This window comes from Notechis scutatus, chromosome 5 (genome assembly GCF_049901735.1).
Source record: "Notechis scutatus isolate UNSWTSFEM ecotype Mainland chromosome 5, rNotScu1.2, whole genome shotgun sequence".
NCBI classification, from domain to species: domain Eukaryota; kingdom Metazoa; phylum Chordata; class Lepidosauria; order Squamata; family Elapidae; genus Notechis; species Notechis scutatus.
Genome location: NC_142013.1, coordinates 63,326,538 through 63,344,158, shown reverse-complemented (window position 1 = coordinate 63,344,158; position 17,621 = coordinate 63,326,538). Strand labels below are relative to the sequence as shown.

General features: G+C 34.7%; 1 protein-coding gene across 7 annotated transcripts in view; it reads right to left on the bottom strand.

The window, feature by feature from the left end:
* The window catches only part of DMD (dystrophin), a 1,185,061-nt gene that overhangs the window by 559,089 nt on the left and 608,351 nt on the right, over window positions 1–17,621 (bottom strand). For all 7 annotated transcript variants that reach the window (XM_087966867.1, XM_087966866.1, XM_087966869.1 and 4 more), the window contains exons 47-49: window positions 16,427–16,591; window positions 9,456–9,557; window positions 4,358–4,463 (exon numbers count right to left, since the gene is read on the bottom strand). In XM_087966867.1, coding sequence (XP_087822993.1) covers window positions 4,358–4,463; window positions 9,456–9,557; window positions 16,427–16,591 — 373 coding nt within the window. The remainder of the gene's footprint in view (window positions 1–4,357; window positions 4,464–9,455; window positions 9,558–16,426; window positions 16,592–17,621) is intronic.

Sequence of the window (17,621 nt, the reverse complement as noted above, 5' to 3'; positions counted from 1 at the left end):
TAGGGGCCTGCGGAGCTGGCAGCAGAGTGGGACAGTTTGGAGGAACATGGGCCAGTCCTAGAATCTGGGAAGGGCCCGCATGAGGGATCTGTGTCTGACACAGAGATGGGGCCAGGGCCATCTGAGAGTTATGTACTGACTCTGGAGCCTTCAGTAGCTGACTTCAGTGAGGCAGAGGAACAGGGGGAGCAGGGGGAGCTGCCAGAAGGCAAGAACAGTTAAGACAAAAGAGGTAACTCGGGAGGTTTGGAGATGATTGGCCCCTCCCATAAGACATAAAGGAAGAGCAAAGGGACATGAGCCTTTGCAGGAAGCAACTTTGTTAGTTCTGAAGCTCCATGTTAACTTTGTGCTCCTTTTGGCCTTGTACAGCTAATTGGCAATTTAGTCGTTGGCAGCATTTCAAGGAAGATAAAGGTGGGTGCTTATCAGCCTTATTCCAAAAGACTGTGGCAGACTTCTGTTGGACTATTCATAAACTGTTTGGGACTCATTATGGGCTGTGAATGCATATAATTCACAGCTGTTGAAATTTTAAAAAAGGGTTTTTGGGAACAGCGTGTGATTGTTACTGTCTTAGGAAGCCTTGGTCAGAACAGCCATCTAGGCAGAAAATGGGGCTTGCCGAGGGCTTCAGGAGGCCCATCCAGGCTGAAAATGAATCCCCCGACTTGGGCCACCACAGGTGCTCCTGACACGAGTGATGTTGAGCTAGCCACGCCCACCTCAGCCATGCCCCCCACCCCCCTCAAGGTTAAACACAACCTTGATGTGGCCCTAAATGAAATCAAGTTTGAAACCCCTGATGTAGAACTTTGTGGAATCCCAGGAGATATTGCAGACTACACAGAAAGCTTTATGAGCAGAAAAAAGTGCTCAGTCAAATATAAACTGTGAAGTATTTTTTCTTTAAGCCTGATATTGTTATTACAAAGAGATTAAGATAAATTGTTTAAGAAGGTAATATCTATTATGATTGGATACCCTGTGTTCTGGGACAGATTTACCATTTGAATATTCATTTTTCTGCTCTGAATAAAATTATCTCAGAAATATTCCTAAGCCCTGACATGGATTTTGAAAAATTGCATATGATTGGGGGTAGCAAGGAAATTGCATGTACCTAAAGCAAATACAAGCATAGCTCAGGTGAAGATGGTATAAAATTTATTCATATCCTCTTACCAAATGCTTTCTCACTGGATTCATTTTAAAGCCTATAATTTTATTTTATCAAATACTTATAGCAATTGAAGAGTAGACTTGAATACAAAACATTTGTGATTAGTGCAAGGCATATACTTATATTTTTGAGATAGCAACAATAGGTTGTCTAAATTAGATGAAAAAAGCTGCAAATTTAGTCCACATAAGGGAAAATCAATGGCATGAGATTTAGAAAAGCTATCCGTTCAAGAATTCAGTAAGCAAATATATACAGTCTTAGACATTTAAGTACAAATTCTTTGACAGTGTCCAAAGAATATGCAAACATACATATTTCATTTGGCCCATTGCAACAAAGTGCAAATACTCATTTACAAATTAACAGATTAACAGAGTTGGAAGGGACCTTGTAGGTCATCTAGTCCTACCCCGTCCAAGCAGGAGGCCCTACCTCATTTCTGACAAATGGCAGTGCAATCTCTTCTTGAAAGACTCCAGTGATTAAGCTCCCACAACTTCAAAAGGCAAGCTGTTCCATCGGTTGATTGTTCTCACTGTCAGAAAATTTCTCCTTATTTCTAGGTTGAATCTCTCCTTGATCAATCTCAATCCATTCTTCCTTGTCTGGCCTTCAGGTGCCTTGGAAAACAGCTTGATACCTACCTCACTGTGGCAGCTCCACAGATATTGGAACACTGCTATCATGTCTCCCCTGGTCCTTCTCTTCACTAGACCAGTCATGCCCAGTTCCTGTAACTGTTCTTCATATGTTTTAGTCTCCAGTACCCTAGTCATCCTGGCTGCTCTTCTCTGCACTTTTTCTAAAGCCCTAACACCTTTTTTATAGTGTGGTGACCAACACTGGATGCAGCATATCTTGATTGTATCCCTCTGTTAATGCTACTTAGGATTGTGTTGGCTTTTTTGGCTGCCACTGCACATTGCTGGCTCATATTTAGCTGGTTGTCCACTAAGACTTCAAGATCCCTCTCACAGTTACTGCTGTTAAGCCTGGTTTCACCAAATCTATATGTGTACTTTTGGTTTTTCTTCTCTAAATTAAGGATGATAAAACAGAAATAATATCTCAATGAGTTTGCAAAATATTTTACCACATTGGAATGCAATACTTACATGTACATAGGAATATAATAATTAAATTCAAATGATTAACACCAGAAAGACAAAACAAAATTATTAAGCAAGAAAATATCAAGAAAATACCTGTCTGATGTTGCTGAATATAAATTACCAGGAACTAACAGATTACATCTCAAAGTACTAAAGTAGCTAGCAGATGACTACAGACCAATCAGCCTAACATTAATACCTGGAAAGATACTGGAAAAGATAAAAGCCAGCACGGATTTGTAAAAAATCAGGCCAAATGAATCTTATTTCATTCTTTGACAAAGTGACCAAATTAGTAGACCAGCAAAGTGCTGTGGACATAGTACATTTAGACTTCAGTAAGGCATTCAACAAAGTACAACCTAGGTAAGCTATATATGTAGACTAGGCATCATCATCACCAAATGGCTGTAACTGGCTGACAAACCGTACGTAACAAGTAGTCCTTAAGGTACTACATCTACATGGATGAATATAAGCTGTGGGGTACCACAAAGTTCCATCTTAGGCCCCGTATTCTTCAATATCTTCATAAATGACTTAGATGAGGGAATAGAAGGGGAACTCATCAGATTTATAGATGACACTAAGTTGGCAGGTAGTCAACATCCAAGAAGACAAGCTCAGAATCTAAAAAGATGTTGACAGACTTGAGCAATGGGCGCTATGCAACAATATGAAATTTAATGTGAGGAAAAGCAAGGTTTTAGATAGGAAAAACCAAAGTACATATAGATTAGGGGAAACCTAGCTCAAAAACCTAATTGTGAGTGGGAATTTGGAGTCCTAGTGGACAATCACTTAAACATGAACAAGCAGTGTGCAGCAGCAGCCAAAAAGGCTAATATAATCCTGGGTTGTATAAACAGAGGTGTGGAATTAAAATCACATGAAGTATTAGAAATCCTTTATAAATCCTTAGTAAGACCAGGGCTGGAATACTGTATCCAGTTTTAATCACCACAGTACAAAAAAGATGTTAAAACTTTGGAAAAAGTACAAAAACAAGTAACTAAGATGCTAAAAGCCTGTAACAAAAACATGAAGAACAGTTGCAGGATTTGGGTATGGCTAGTCTAGAGAAAAGATGGACTAGGGGTGACATGATAGCAGTATTCCAGTATTTGAGTGGCTGCCACAAAGAAGAGGGGGTTAATTTATTTTCCAAAGCACCAGAAGGCAAGACAAGAAACAATGAATTGAAATTAATCAAGGAGAAAATCAATCTGGAATTAATCAACCTAACATTGAGAACAATTAACCAGTGGAACAGCTTACCTTCAGTTGTAGGTACTTCATCACTGGAAGTTTTTAAGCAAAGATTGGATAGCCACTTATCTAAAATGATATAGGGCCTCCTGATTGAACAGAGGGTTCAACTAGAAGACCTCCAAGGTCCCTTCAGATATATTGTGATTGGTTACCATAGCTTAATAAATTATAAAAAGTAATATAGTTAAGTTGTGATTTTGTCACAGAAGCATATTAAACTATGTAATTTCCAGATAATTTTCCAGTTTGTCTACCTTTTTAATTAATATTCAGCTAAATCTACCCTTAAATTGAACTAGTATCAGTTGTATATTAATATTCCATTATGTTTCTAAAGGTATATCAGTACATCAGAACAACTAATAACAGGGACTTCTGGCTGATGTCACGACGAGACTAGAAGCAGTGAATGGAGGTCTCCGTTCCTGTGCTGGTTTTTCCGCCATTTGTGGGCTCTGAATGGAGCCAAAAGCCGCTTTGTAGGGGTGGCGAAGCTAAGGAGAGGTGCCCAGTGAGGTTCTGGGGAACAGACCAGGTATCTAATACCTACCCTGTACTTTTTCAGTACAACAGGATTGTAATTTTTCTATTGTTCTTAACATTATATTAGGGAAGCTATTCAAATACTGCTTTAATTTCATTTATTTTAATCAAAATATAGTTGTAATGTTAATGCTATAGAGCATATTAAGATGTCAGAGTTATTATTATTATAATTATAGCAGCATTAACTTAATACACTGGGTTAACTTTTACCTGTGAACGTTTTAAATTATTAGATACTTACCAGCCCCAAAAGATTCAACTGGAACTGCAGACCTTGGCTTTTCTTTTCGTGCTTGGATTAAATGATTTACTGTTTTCCAGTCAGTGTTTAAATCCTCCATTTTTTTCTAAAAGAAAACAAATATTTAAGCCTAAAAAACATGCGGCAGCTGGAGGTTTTTTGCAGCGAAAATTACTGACCTCTGGCTTTGCTCTGCTTTTCAAACATGCTGCTGTGGCTGCATTCTAGGCGCTGGCCCCACAGGTTCACCCCTTTGAGCCCACTGCACCAGAGGGACTTGCCCAAGCAAGTCTGAGCAGAGTGGTGCAGCAGTCAATGGGATGAGCCTGCATGGCTGGTGCTTAGAATGCGGCGGTGGTGACGCATTGGAGAAACAAAGCAAAGCTGGACTCCAGTTTTACTGAAAAAAAACATACAGCATCTGGATGTTTTTTGGAGCGAAAATTACCAACCTCTGGCTTTGCTTGCTCCACTTCTCCAATGCGCTGCTGTGGCTGTCAGTGATTGTTGCGCATGCGCACAATGTCATGCATTCGCAATAAGGATTGACTGGGCAGGGAACAGAGGAGCGGGCAAAGAGGAGCAGGGCCAGCCAGGGGCCCGTTTTACCGGTTCTCCAAACTACCAAGAATCATAACAACAGGTTCTACCGAACTGGTCCGAACCAGTAGAATCCCACCCGATACTATTATTGTCTCTTTCACTTCTTCATCTTCCATCTTAATATTTAATAAATAGCTATTTATTTTCTTTATTAATTTTTCATCTGTCCCTGTTAACAAATGATCTATTTCTGTTAGTTCTTTATGGAAACCATACATTATGACATCCTTCTCATATCTAGATTGTATCTGCAGATACGACCCCCATGTTATCTCAATCCCTTGATCACTCAGTTCCTGTTTGTTTTAAGTTCCCTCTTCATTCAAAATATCTTGATATCTGGTAATATTCTGCATATCAATAACATTTTGGTAAATCAATGCTTCCATTGTGGAGAACTAGACTGGCATTTTCAAATAGTGTTGTTCTTTAATTTTCTCCCATACTAATAATAGTGCATTCCTAATATAATGTCTTCGGAAATAGCTTTGTATTTTATTTTTTCCATACCATAAAAAAACATGCCAACCCAGTTGGAGATCATGTCCCTCCAAGGTCAATAGTCTTTTGTTCCTCAAGCCAATCCATTCTTTCACCCAAGTAAGTATCGAAGCCTCATAGTACAATTCCCAATCTTCTTTAATCATTACACACCTTGCCATTAATTGGATTCCTAAATATTTAGCTTTCTTAGCTATCTGTATTCCTATCTTCCTTGTTAGTGTTTTTTTCTGGGTATCTGTAATATTTTTGATTAATATTTTAGTTTTATCTTTATTTTCAATTCTGCAACTTCCCCATATTCTTCTATTTTTTAAATTAATTTAAGTCCAATTTCTTATGGATCCTCCAGAATAAAAACCAATTCATCTGTAAATACCTGTAACTTATACTCTTTCTTTCTTATCTCCATACCTTTAATTTCTTTATCTGGTCTAATATTTCTATTTAACACTTCCAATGTTAATATAAATAGTAAATAGTATAGGTTATAAGTTAATCCCCTAATATATGCCTTAGCAGTATCCCATACATTTCACAAGTTTCACAAGAAAGTTTTACAAGTTTATTTCCTATTCTCTTTGTGGAAAAAAAGTCAATTTCTCTTTCCATAGTTTGTATAAATTCCTTATCTTTTAATATTGATTGATTCATTGCCCATCTCCATTTTTTCTTTTGTCCTTTCCAATTAACTCTCACTGGATTGTGATCTGCCCAAACACTTGCCTCTGTTTCTATTTCTTGAACATTTGACTTTAACTCCGGTAACATCTATAAGATTTATCTCCCTTCATACATCTTGAATACCTATTTCTTCCACCATTTTGAAAAAAAGTCTTTGGAAGTGTTTTTCTAGCTTTTTTGCTTATTTTACTGCTTTTATCATCAAGTTCTACCTCTACAATTATGTCAAAGTCTCCTACCACACAAATATTTTCATATTCCAATTCTGTATTTTTTGTGTGTAATTTTTCATAAAAATTTTCTTGTTTATTATTTGGTGCATATATTGCTACTAAAAGTATCCGCATATAGTTACCTCCACTGTTGTTACCTCCACCATCAAAATTCTCCTCTCTTCATCTGGAAAGATTTGTCTAGCATTTGTTTCTTTACTATATAAGGCCACACCTCTTTTCTTTTGCTGTGCTAGTGAAACGTATAATTTCACAATTTTAGAATATTCCAATAGTTTATTATATTGCTTTTTTAATGTGGACCTCTTGAAGACAAATTAAATCTAGCTTTAGTTTTTGAATTTGTTAAAAGTCCTTTTCCTTTTCATAGGAGAATTCAGTCCATTTATGTTACTTGACAATAATTATATTTTTCTTCCAAACTTTTACTTGTAGCTAGCTCTTGTTCTAGTCACTCTTTTCTCTCTCTGATCTTTTATCTTTGTACCTACTCATTCTGCTCTTTCCTTTAGCTCTGTTTCATCTTTTTGTTGTGCATTCCCTCCTCTTGATGCTTCCTCTTATTTTTTATCATCTACTTTCTCTCTCTTTCTTTTTTCCTCATATGATCCAAATTGCTCATCATTGCTCTGATTTCTTTATGCTATCCAGTCTATATCTTTGTTCCATTCAGGTCACTAGTATTCCCTTGGGTATCGCCATCTGAAATTTACTTCATGTTTAATTAACTGTGTTGTCAAAAATTGGTATTGTTTTCTCATATCTCTTACTCTTCTAGGGATCTGTTTCAAAACTACTATTTCTCTCCCTTTGTATTTCAATGGGTCATCTCTTGCTCTTTGAAGTATTTCCATTCCTATTGCCTTCTTAGTAAATCTCACATGTACTTCTCTGGGAAGTTTATTTCTTGATGCAAATCTTGTATATACTCTAAATATTTCATCCATCTCAGACAGCATCTCCTGCTTGTCTATCTCCAGAGCCTTTGCCAATAATTCTGCCATTATCTCTGCAAGGTTTTCTCCTTTCTCTTCTTCGATATTCTGGAACCTCAAGAAGTATTCAGCTTTATCCATCTCCAATGTAATTGCTATTATTATCCATATTTTCTACTCTTTTCTCTGCTTGTTCTGATTTCTCTTCTATTTTCTGGATCTGTTGTTCATTTTTAGTTATTATTTGTTGAATATTTTCCATTTTATCATCCATCTTTTCCATTCTTTCCTTCATATCTTCAAAAAAAATTTATTGTAGCTTCTTGAACTGTTTGAAGCATTAATTTTAATTCCGCTACATCGTGTTCACTTTTTCCTGCTGTAATATGCTATCCAAAGATTTTTAACTTGCTGAACTGGATGCTGCAGCTGCTGCAGATGCAGATGCATTTTCCCCCTCATTTACTTAAATTTGAAGTGCTAGTAATTTTGAATGTTCTTAAAATCTTCAAGATAGCTCAACCATTATTCCAACATTTCCTCAAGCTCCCACCAATTTCTTTTTTTCAGTCTCCAAGTATTTCCACACTTTCTATTATTGTAAGCCAACAAAAAAGATTGCTTGTTGTCTTCAGTGTCTTTGAACACTAATCTTTTCTTCTCTTGTAATCCACTTAGGCCCACCAAGCCCCAAAGTTCAATCACACAGACTCATAAGTCTCCAGTAGGGAAGATCAAAAAGCCAGGAGAAGGAAAAGAAAAGAGAAGCAAAACTTCCTTGCTATTTCTGTTTACTTTGTCTGTTTAGTTTTCATATAAGTCCAAGAGCTACACTTTTAAAAGATTACAGTGTTTCACTCTCTGTCTCTGCTGTCCCATACAGTTTGATGGAGCAGGTGTTATTTGTAAAAAAGCAAGCTTATCTTCAACAGACTTTCAAGGTCATGCTTTCACAACTTTCACTTCTCTGTGTTTTCTCCACAGAAAACATTGTCACTGTTGTTCTATTTCTCTCCTTTCTCTCTCATTAGCTTCAATTATATTATCTGATCCAAAGCATTTCAAAAGTACCAGGGGTCAAAATTCATATTCCAAAAAGTTTTCAATATAGTTTATTATGTAGTTAGAGTCCCCAGTCTGACTTTCTTAGCTTTTAAACTTCTTTCTCTTTCTGGACAAATCGCTTTTCTCTATTTCCAGTTTTATAAATAGCTCTCAAGCTTGTTTGCCGCTATTCTTGGAGGGTGGAAAACAAACAATTCCACCTCCTCTTCTATGAGTCCTACTTTCACCAAACTTACTTTAGGGGAAAAGGTTATTCAAGTTAGAAAAGTCTCACCCAAATCAATCACACTGTTCCTCAATTTCTATGCTTCTTCTTTGACCAGCTGCCACAGTTTCGGTCAGGCATGCAATGGCCATCTTTTTCTTCCCGCTGGCTTGAGAGCTTCCTCCAGATCAAACAAGGAGTTTGCTATCTCCTTGTGATTGACAGAGTGTCCTCTCTATTTTCATCACTCCTCCAGGGTAACTTGGAACCTCCTAGCAGGTTGAATTCAGAGTGATCCCGTGGAGCTCCGTGGATGTTGCAGTGATGTCAGCCCCACCTCCAGAAAGCATGCAGACTTTTGTCAAGTTTGATAATATTAGAGTGGAACAGAAGGGCCACAATAAATAAATACATTTGGCAATAGTTGTGGTATAAAAATATAACCTTTACTTTTCCCGCTTTCCATATAAAGTCCACTAACTGTTTCTGTTTATTGGCATATGAAGAAATTTAGGACGGAAAAGATAAATATAAATAGAAAGGACATCTCTTTTCCTTCCTAAATTCCCTAATATTCCCTAATTCCCTAATAAATGGAATTCTTTCCTATTTCTTTCACATAGTATCCAAAGAGTATATATATCACTTTTTCTGTCTTCTGTGATGCTCATATTATAGAATTTTACTTTACTTTTGACCCACCAAAGTCAAACAAGTTTTTAAGAAATTAATAAATAATTTTACTGAAAGCATAATTTTTATTTCTTTGTAGTGTCACGGGCTCTGAATTTTTAATAGTTTCAAACAGATCACATCAAGGACAAGTATAATCTATCATGCAGTAATGAGTATTACTAAGATTGTTTCGTTACCATTACTAGTTGAGTAGCTGGTTTTTCTTTATATAAATGACGCCCTTTAGACAAAATTCCTTCCACATCTGGCTGTTTACATTTTACAGTTGCTTCAATTCCCTGAAAAAACAAAAACAAAAGTAGTGCAGATTAGCTGTATTCTGAACAATTAAAAAAAGCATAGTTTGAAATTCCCCAAGATGTTGTATTCTGGATAGATTAGTTTCTTGTTATAAGTAGTAATAAAAAGTGTTTAGCAAAAAGATTTTTTTAAAAAAAACTGAAGCAACAACAGTCCCTATGTCTCAGTGACTGAATGTTACAGAATTAAATCAAAATAAAATTCATACATGAAATAAGATATATTTTAAAAAATATTGCATAAAGCAGACTTTTCAGAGATGACCGAAGACTCTTACATCAACTAATATTTTCTTAGCTAAAAACATATCATTTTTAATAATTTTTTTAAATTTTTTATTTGTTTTACTAATATAATATTTGAACGGTGTGTTGTCTGGGTACAATTATTTTTAGGCAATTATAATCAAGGTGTTTACAATAACATGCATCACAATAACATTAATACTGTAGTAACAATATTTTGTTTGTCCATTTTAACAAATTTCCATTTTAACACTTAGCCTTTTTGTCCCTTTTTTTCTAACTTCTGTTTTTATTGTCTAGCCATCGATAAAATAAGTCCCATGTCAAAAAGTATTTAGTTTCTTCTTTGTTCTTAATAGAAAGCTATCCATTTTTGCACATTCTAATATTTTCTTAATTACCTTCCCATCTTATCACACGAGCATATACAATTCTAGCTGCAGTTAGTACATGTAAAATCAAGTATATAGTCTCTTTATCATACTTTTCTGGTAGAATGCCCAATAGAAATATTTCTGGATTCTGGAAGAAATCCCGGAAGAGCTTATTAATCAATATCTTAAAGGGAAAAATCTACCAGAAATAACTGATGAAGAAAAAGACATTTAAAATGATAAAATTTCTATAAAAGAAATTAGAAATGCAATTGGGAAATAGAAAATAAATAAGCCCCCTGGCCCAGATGGAATTCCATCAGAATTTTATAAAGAATTTTAGGAAATACTGGAGGAGCTAACGGCGGATTTGTACAATGAAGCACTTGAATGCGCCAAAATACCGAAATAATGGATAGAGGCATATATAACACTTATTCATAAAGAACAGACAGACCCACAACAAATACGGAACTATAGACCAATTTCCCTTTTAAATGTGGATTACAAGATACTAGCTATGATAATGTCTGAGAGGCTAAAAAGGATATTAAGTAAAATCATCCATCCTGACCAGAATGGGTTTCTTCCGCATAGGCAGATGAAGACCAACACAAGGATAATTTTGGAGGTTTTAGAATTCTATGAAATGTACCCAAATAGACCAATGGCACTGATGTTCCTAGATGCCCAGAAGGCCTTTGATAATTTGAATTGGAGATTTCTTATCAATCAAATGATCAGCATGAAATTTGGCAAAAACTTTCTGGGATTTATCAAAACAATCTATAAGACAGAAACAGCAAAAATAATAATGAATGGAGAAATTACGGATAGCTTAGAGATAAGTAAGGGGGTGAGGCAAGGATGTCCCCTGGCCCCATTGTTGTACATATTAGCAGAAGAGGTATTATTGACACAAATACGACAGAACCGAGATATCAAAGGACTAAATATTAAAAAAGAGGAGTGTAAACTCCAAGCCTTCACCAACAATATGGTATTCATAATGGAAGACCCAAAAGAAATAAGCACCATACTAATGAATGAAATAGAAGAATTTGGAAAGGTGGCTGGGCTGAAAATTAATAGAGAAAAAACCAAATTAATAAAAAACTGCACAAAAAAAAACAACAAAATGAAGAATTAGCAAACACATTAGCTGTGCAGGTAGTAAATAAAGTAAGATATCTCAGGATCTGGTTGACAGCTAAGGGTTCCTCAATCAAAAAGGATAATTATAATAAATTGATAACTCAAATATTAAAAGATTTAGATAATTGGGCCAGGATACAACTGTCCTTGTTAGGGCGGATTGCAATAATAAAGATGAATGTCTTACCAACGTTGCTATTCCTGTTCCAGACGGTGCCAGTCAAGTTAGGGGAAAAAATTCTTTAAAGATTTAAACAAACAAATTTCAAAATTTATATGGCAGAAGAAAAAAGCCAGGATAAAATACAAATTATTACAAGATACTAGAAAGAAAGAAGGTTTTGGTCTTCCAGAGTTTGAATTATATTATCAGGTGGCAATAGCCACATGGTTTAAAGATTGGATCAATTTGACAAATAGAAGGATACTAACTTTAGAGGGTTTTAACCTACAACTTGGCAGGCATGCGTTTATCTGGGATGGAAAGAGTAAATACCACTCATACTTTCAAAGACATTGGGTGAGAGATGCCTTGTTAAATACATGGGAAAAAATAAAAAGGAATCATTATGTAAAGGTGCCATTATGATTATCAACAATAGAAGCAGTAATACATCCCAATGTTCTGGATTGTACCAAAATGATAAACTATAGTGATTTGCTAAATGAAAAAGAGGAATTAAAAACTAGGAACCAATTACAACTTCAGGGAACTGAGATAGGATGGTGGCCCTATCTGCAAGTGCAAGCACATTATAGTAAGAATAAACAACTATTTGGCTTTTACACAACCCAGAAAGACTTAGATAAAATATGGAAGGGGGAAGGGGGAAAAATCAGTAAAATTTACAAGTATCTATTGGATTATAAAATGAAGGAGGAAACCATCAAAGAATGCATGATAATTTGGGCTAAAAATGTGTGCCATACTATTAACTTAGACCAGTGGGAACATAATTGGCAGATAAACTATAGATTAACAATGTCGGTCTCTTACAAAGAGAACTTATATAAAATGTTCCATTACTGGCACTTATCGCCAGTAATATTCCCTAACATGACACCAATATTTTTTAACTTGTGGACATGTCCATCACATATGGTAATATGAACCAGATGTTTGATTTCATTCCAACATTAGGATGTATCAATGCTTCCATTTTGGAAAGCATGCCAACTTATTGAAGGTCATGCCCTTCTAAATTTAATAGTTTTTTACATCTCAAATTAATCCATTTTTTCACCCAAGTTAATAGCAAGGCCTGGTAGTACAGTTCCCAACCCGGCAGTCCAAAGCCCCCTCTTTTTTTGGAGTCTTGCAGCATTTTCAAACCTATTCTTGCTTTCTTCTCTGACCAAATATATATTAATATTATCTTATTTAATTACTCAAAATATTTCCCTCCACACTTTTATTGGAATTGTTTGAAATAGGTATAATAGCCTTGGAAGAATATTCATTTTTATAGAAGCTATTCTTCCTGTTAATGACAGTTACAAATCTTTCCATTTCTCCATGTCTAATTTAATTTGTTGCATCAGTTTCATATAATTATCCTCTTTAATTGTTACACATTTTGCTGTTAACTGTATTCCTAAATACTTCACTTTTTTTACTATCTGCATATTAATTCTTTCCATCAACACTCTTTTTTGTGTATCTTTAACCAAAATCTTTATGTTGTCTTTGTTTATTTTTAATCCAACAACTTCCCATACTATTCTATCTTTTTAATTAGCTTTGGTCTAGTTTCCAATGGGTCTTTGTCAGGCTACAGAACTTTTCCCATTCAATCAACTAGAATGAACTTCTGAAGACGTATCAAAACGTATCAAAAGGAATCCTTTATTGAGATGAGACAATTCATGTAGGGGTCAAAAGTAGTGTCTAAGGTCTCTCAGGCATGCAAAGATAGATAAGGGAGTTTAAAACCCCTCCCCTTATCCTGATGTGTATTTAGTAAAACAAAGAGCCAACATGTTAATTCCCCCCACCCCCTTTTTAGAACGATCTTTTTCAGAGTTTCCCAGGACACATCTCACTGTGGAATTTTTATGGTCTCTTCATCTCCTGGCTGTCTCTCTCAGAGGTGATAGGTTCCGGCCATCTGTGTTTCATCTCTCCATTGTATCATGTGTAGGTTATACAAATTCGATATAAGATTAAATATATTCAGGTTACATCAAGAAGGATTTCTTTATCAGTCTCCCCCTCTTTTCTTCTTCCATTGAAGAAATGACAGATACACGGATCTGACAGTCTTCTAATATAAAGACCAGGTTGTTTGCAACTGCCTGTAGCTTGTAGTTTCCTTTTTTATTTCCATTCCTTTTAGTTCTTCATCTCGTCAAATATTTCTGGCTAATAGTCAGTATAAATAGTCAGTATAAATAGCAGAGGGAACAATGGACATCCCTGCCTAGTGCCTTTTTATATCAAAATTCTCCATCATGTCTCCATTTACCATTAGTATATTGCTTTAAACATATTAATAAAACTCTCCCTAAAGTCCATATATTTTAGTTGTAATAGCATAAATTGCAAATTAATGTTATCAAATTCTTTCTGTGCATCTAAAAAGATCAACGCCATTTGTTTTCCAGGATGTGTTTCGTAGTACTCCAGTGTATTCAAAATCATTCTCATATTGTTTTTAATCTGTCTCTTTGGAAAGAATCCATTCTGATCTGGATGTATAAATTCATTCAGAAACCTTTTTAATCTCTCTGCTATTATCAAAGCGTAAATTTTATAGTCTGCATTCAATAAAGATATTGGCCTATAGTTCTTTATCTGCATTAAATCTGAACCATCTTTTGGAATAAGATTAATATTTGCTTCCATCCATGAGTTAGGTATTTTTGCTTCTAGCAGAATTTCATTATAAACTTCCAACATCACGGGCTTAATATACCTTGTAACTTTTTATAAAGTTCTGCTGGTAACCCATCAGGCCCTGGTGTTTTATTACTGTTTTGTCTCTTAATTGGTTTTGTCAATTCCATCACAGTTATTATTTCATTCAACATGACTCTAACAGTTTCAGGTACTTTAGGAAGTTCAGATTGTTCCAAATATAGTTGTATTTTATTTTCTGATATTTTCTCCTCATCATACAGTTTCCGATAACACTCTTTTATTATATTTTTTTCCTCATTTTGGTAATGAAGAATCCTTTACTCATCTATTAATTGATGCATTATTTTTCCCTTCTCCTTTTTCAGTTTATATGCCAACCATCTTCCTGGTTTATTCGCATTTTCAAAAAAGTTTGGTTTACATTTTAATTTTTTTGTGCCAATTCATCTTTTTCCAACAGATTCATTTTGTGTTTTAGTAAATCCATTTGATTTTTTAGTTTCTTTTTTATGGTTCTCTCTGTAATTCTGTTTCTAATTTTTTGTATTCTTTCTCTAATATTTTCTTATTTTGTTTTTTATTTTTATTTTGTTCCCCATGTAAGTTATGACTATTCCCTGAATATACACTTTAACAGTATCCCATCAGTTTGCAATGAAGTCTCTCCTTTCCTATTCTCTTTGGAAAAAAAGTCCAATTCTTTTTCCATATTTTGTATGAATTCTTTATCTTGCAATATTGTTTGATTCAACATCCATCTCAATTTTCTTTTTTGTCCTTTCCATATAACTTTTATCAGATTGTGATCTGCCCATACATTAGGTTCTATTTTTATCTCTTATAAAAATGTTCTTAATTCTGAGGACATCCATGCCATTTCTATTCTGGACCAGGATTTATGCCTATTTGAATAGAATGAATACTGATTTTTGTTGGGGTGCACTTCTCTCCACACCTTGAATTTCTATTTCTTCTGTCATTTTAAAAAAGGATTTGGGGAATGTTTTTCTAATCTTTTTGCCCATTTTAACTACTCTTATAGTCAAGTTCTATATCTACAATTGTGTTAAAGTCTCCTACCATACAGGTATTTTCATATTCCAATTCTATAATTTTCTCATGAAGTTTCCCATCTTGTTTGTTATTAGGCGCATTTATCACTATTAATAATATCTGTTTTTGGTTCCTTGTTATCTCCACCATCAATATTCTCCCATCCTCAACTGCAAAATTTGTCTTTATTGCTTCTTTAATATATAAAACCAGCCTCGTTTTCTTCTGCTGTGCTAATGCAAAATATAGTTTCCCAATTTTGGGGTACTCTAGTACTTTACTATATTGTTTTTAATATGTACCACAGATTAAATATAATTTCAATTTTCCTAATTTATTAAAAATTCTTTTCCTTTTTATAGATGAGTTCAGTCCATTTATGTTAATTGATAATAGGTTGATCTCTTCTTCCATTTTTTACTTGTAAATAGGTTTTGTTATTCTAGTTGATCTTATTTCTTTCTGTTCTTTCTGTCTTGCACCTTCTCATTCCCCTCTCTCTTTTAGTTCTGTTTCAGTTTCATCCTGTTGTGTGCTTTCCTCTACTGTCACTTCCTCTTGTTTTTTGCCATCTATTTCCTCCCTTCTCTCTTCTGTCTCATATAGTGTGAGATACTGGTTATAGAATTGTTCTGCTTTGCCTATTGTGTCTAATCTATGTCTTTTTTCCATCCAAGTCACCAATATTCCCTCTGATATCAGCCATCTGAAATTTACATCATAATTTGGGACATATGGTATGAGTGGCTAGAGGAGAAAAGTAAAGAATATGTATAAAATTACTTAAGAGTTGCAGGAAATGTATATAAAAGGAATTATAAAAAGGTAAATATAAATGTACAAATATTAGAGAAATATACCAGGAATTGAAAATGAAAATGAAAGTATTACTATGTAAATAGGAAAGAAACTGACACTGATGTACGGTCAAAAATGTGGTGTAAATGTTTGAAAAATGTGTAATAAAGATTAATAATAAAAAATGAAATAACCAAATAATACAAATGGATAATTACATAACATTTAAATAACTAAACAACTATTTATGACTGCATCATTGTGTCTCGTACTACTTTTTAAATAAAGAAAACAATTGATTTTGATGTGAATTTCACAATGTATAGATAAATATTTAGAAAAACATCCAAATTAAATATTACCTTAATGTCAAAAGTTCCAGGCTGATCCACTTGATTGTATAGTACTAACTGATCCTTGATGGGAGTAAGCCACAATCTTAGCTGAGTTAACTGTTGTTCAAATTGATTCAAGTTATTTAACATACATTCAATTTCTTTCTCTTTCTCAGGCAGATCTTTGGATACCTTTAAAATATCAGAAATTCATACGTAAGATAAAACTGTAACTCAGTCATACAATATAGCAACATTGTAATTGTTTTACTATATATAGTATTATAGTATAGTATGTATGTATGTATACATAGGAGTATGCGCTTTATTATTATTTACATAAACACACACTGATCCATCTATTTTAGATGATGTGATAACTAAGATACCATAAGCGAGTGGGAGAGAAGTTTACAGGTAACCCATGATTAATGATCATTCATTCAGTAACCATTTGAAATTGTAATGGCACTGAATATGGACTTATGGCCAGTTCTTGAAATTGAACTGCACAGCTGGTCCAAAAGATACCATAGCCAATGGTATTAAAGGCTGCTGAGAAATCAGAAGAGCAAGGATGATTGCACTACCCCCACTTTGTTCTTATCAGAGATCATCCACAAGTGTGTCCAATGCTGTTTCTGTCCCATAACCAAGCTTGAATCCTGACTGAAAGGGGTCCAGATAATCCATTTCATCTAAAAACCCTCTGGGGCTGCCAAACAATCACTTTTTGAAGAATGGCTGCAGAATTTGGATTTGGCTAGTCTAAAGAGAAGAAGAATTAGGAGGACATGATAGTAGTATTTCAGTACTTGAGGGGCTGCCACAGAGAAGAGGGGGTCAAATTATTCTCCAAAGCACAGAGGGCAGGACAAGAAACAATGGCTGGAAACTAATCAAAGAGAAAAGTAACCTGGAATTAAGTAGAAACTTCCTAACAGTGAGGATGATTAACCAGTGGAACAGCTTGCCTCCAGAAATTGTGAGTGCTCCATCACTGGATGTTTTTAGGAAAAGTCTAGACAGTCACTTATCGGAAATAGTATAGGTTCTCCTGCTTGAGCAGGGGACTGGAAGACCTCCAAGGTCCCTTCCAGCTCATTCTATTCTATAAAAAATAATCTTCCCTAAAATAAAAAAAGGAAGACTGGACTAACATTGTTTTTTTATCTGTAGTCTTTTATTTTTTTAGGTTTTACAAGATAAACATTCCATGTAG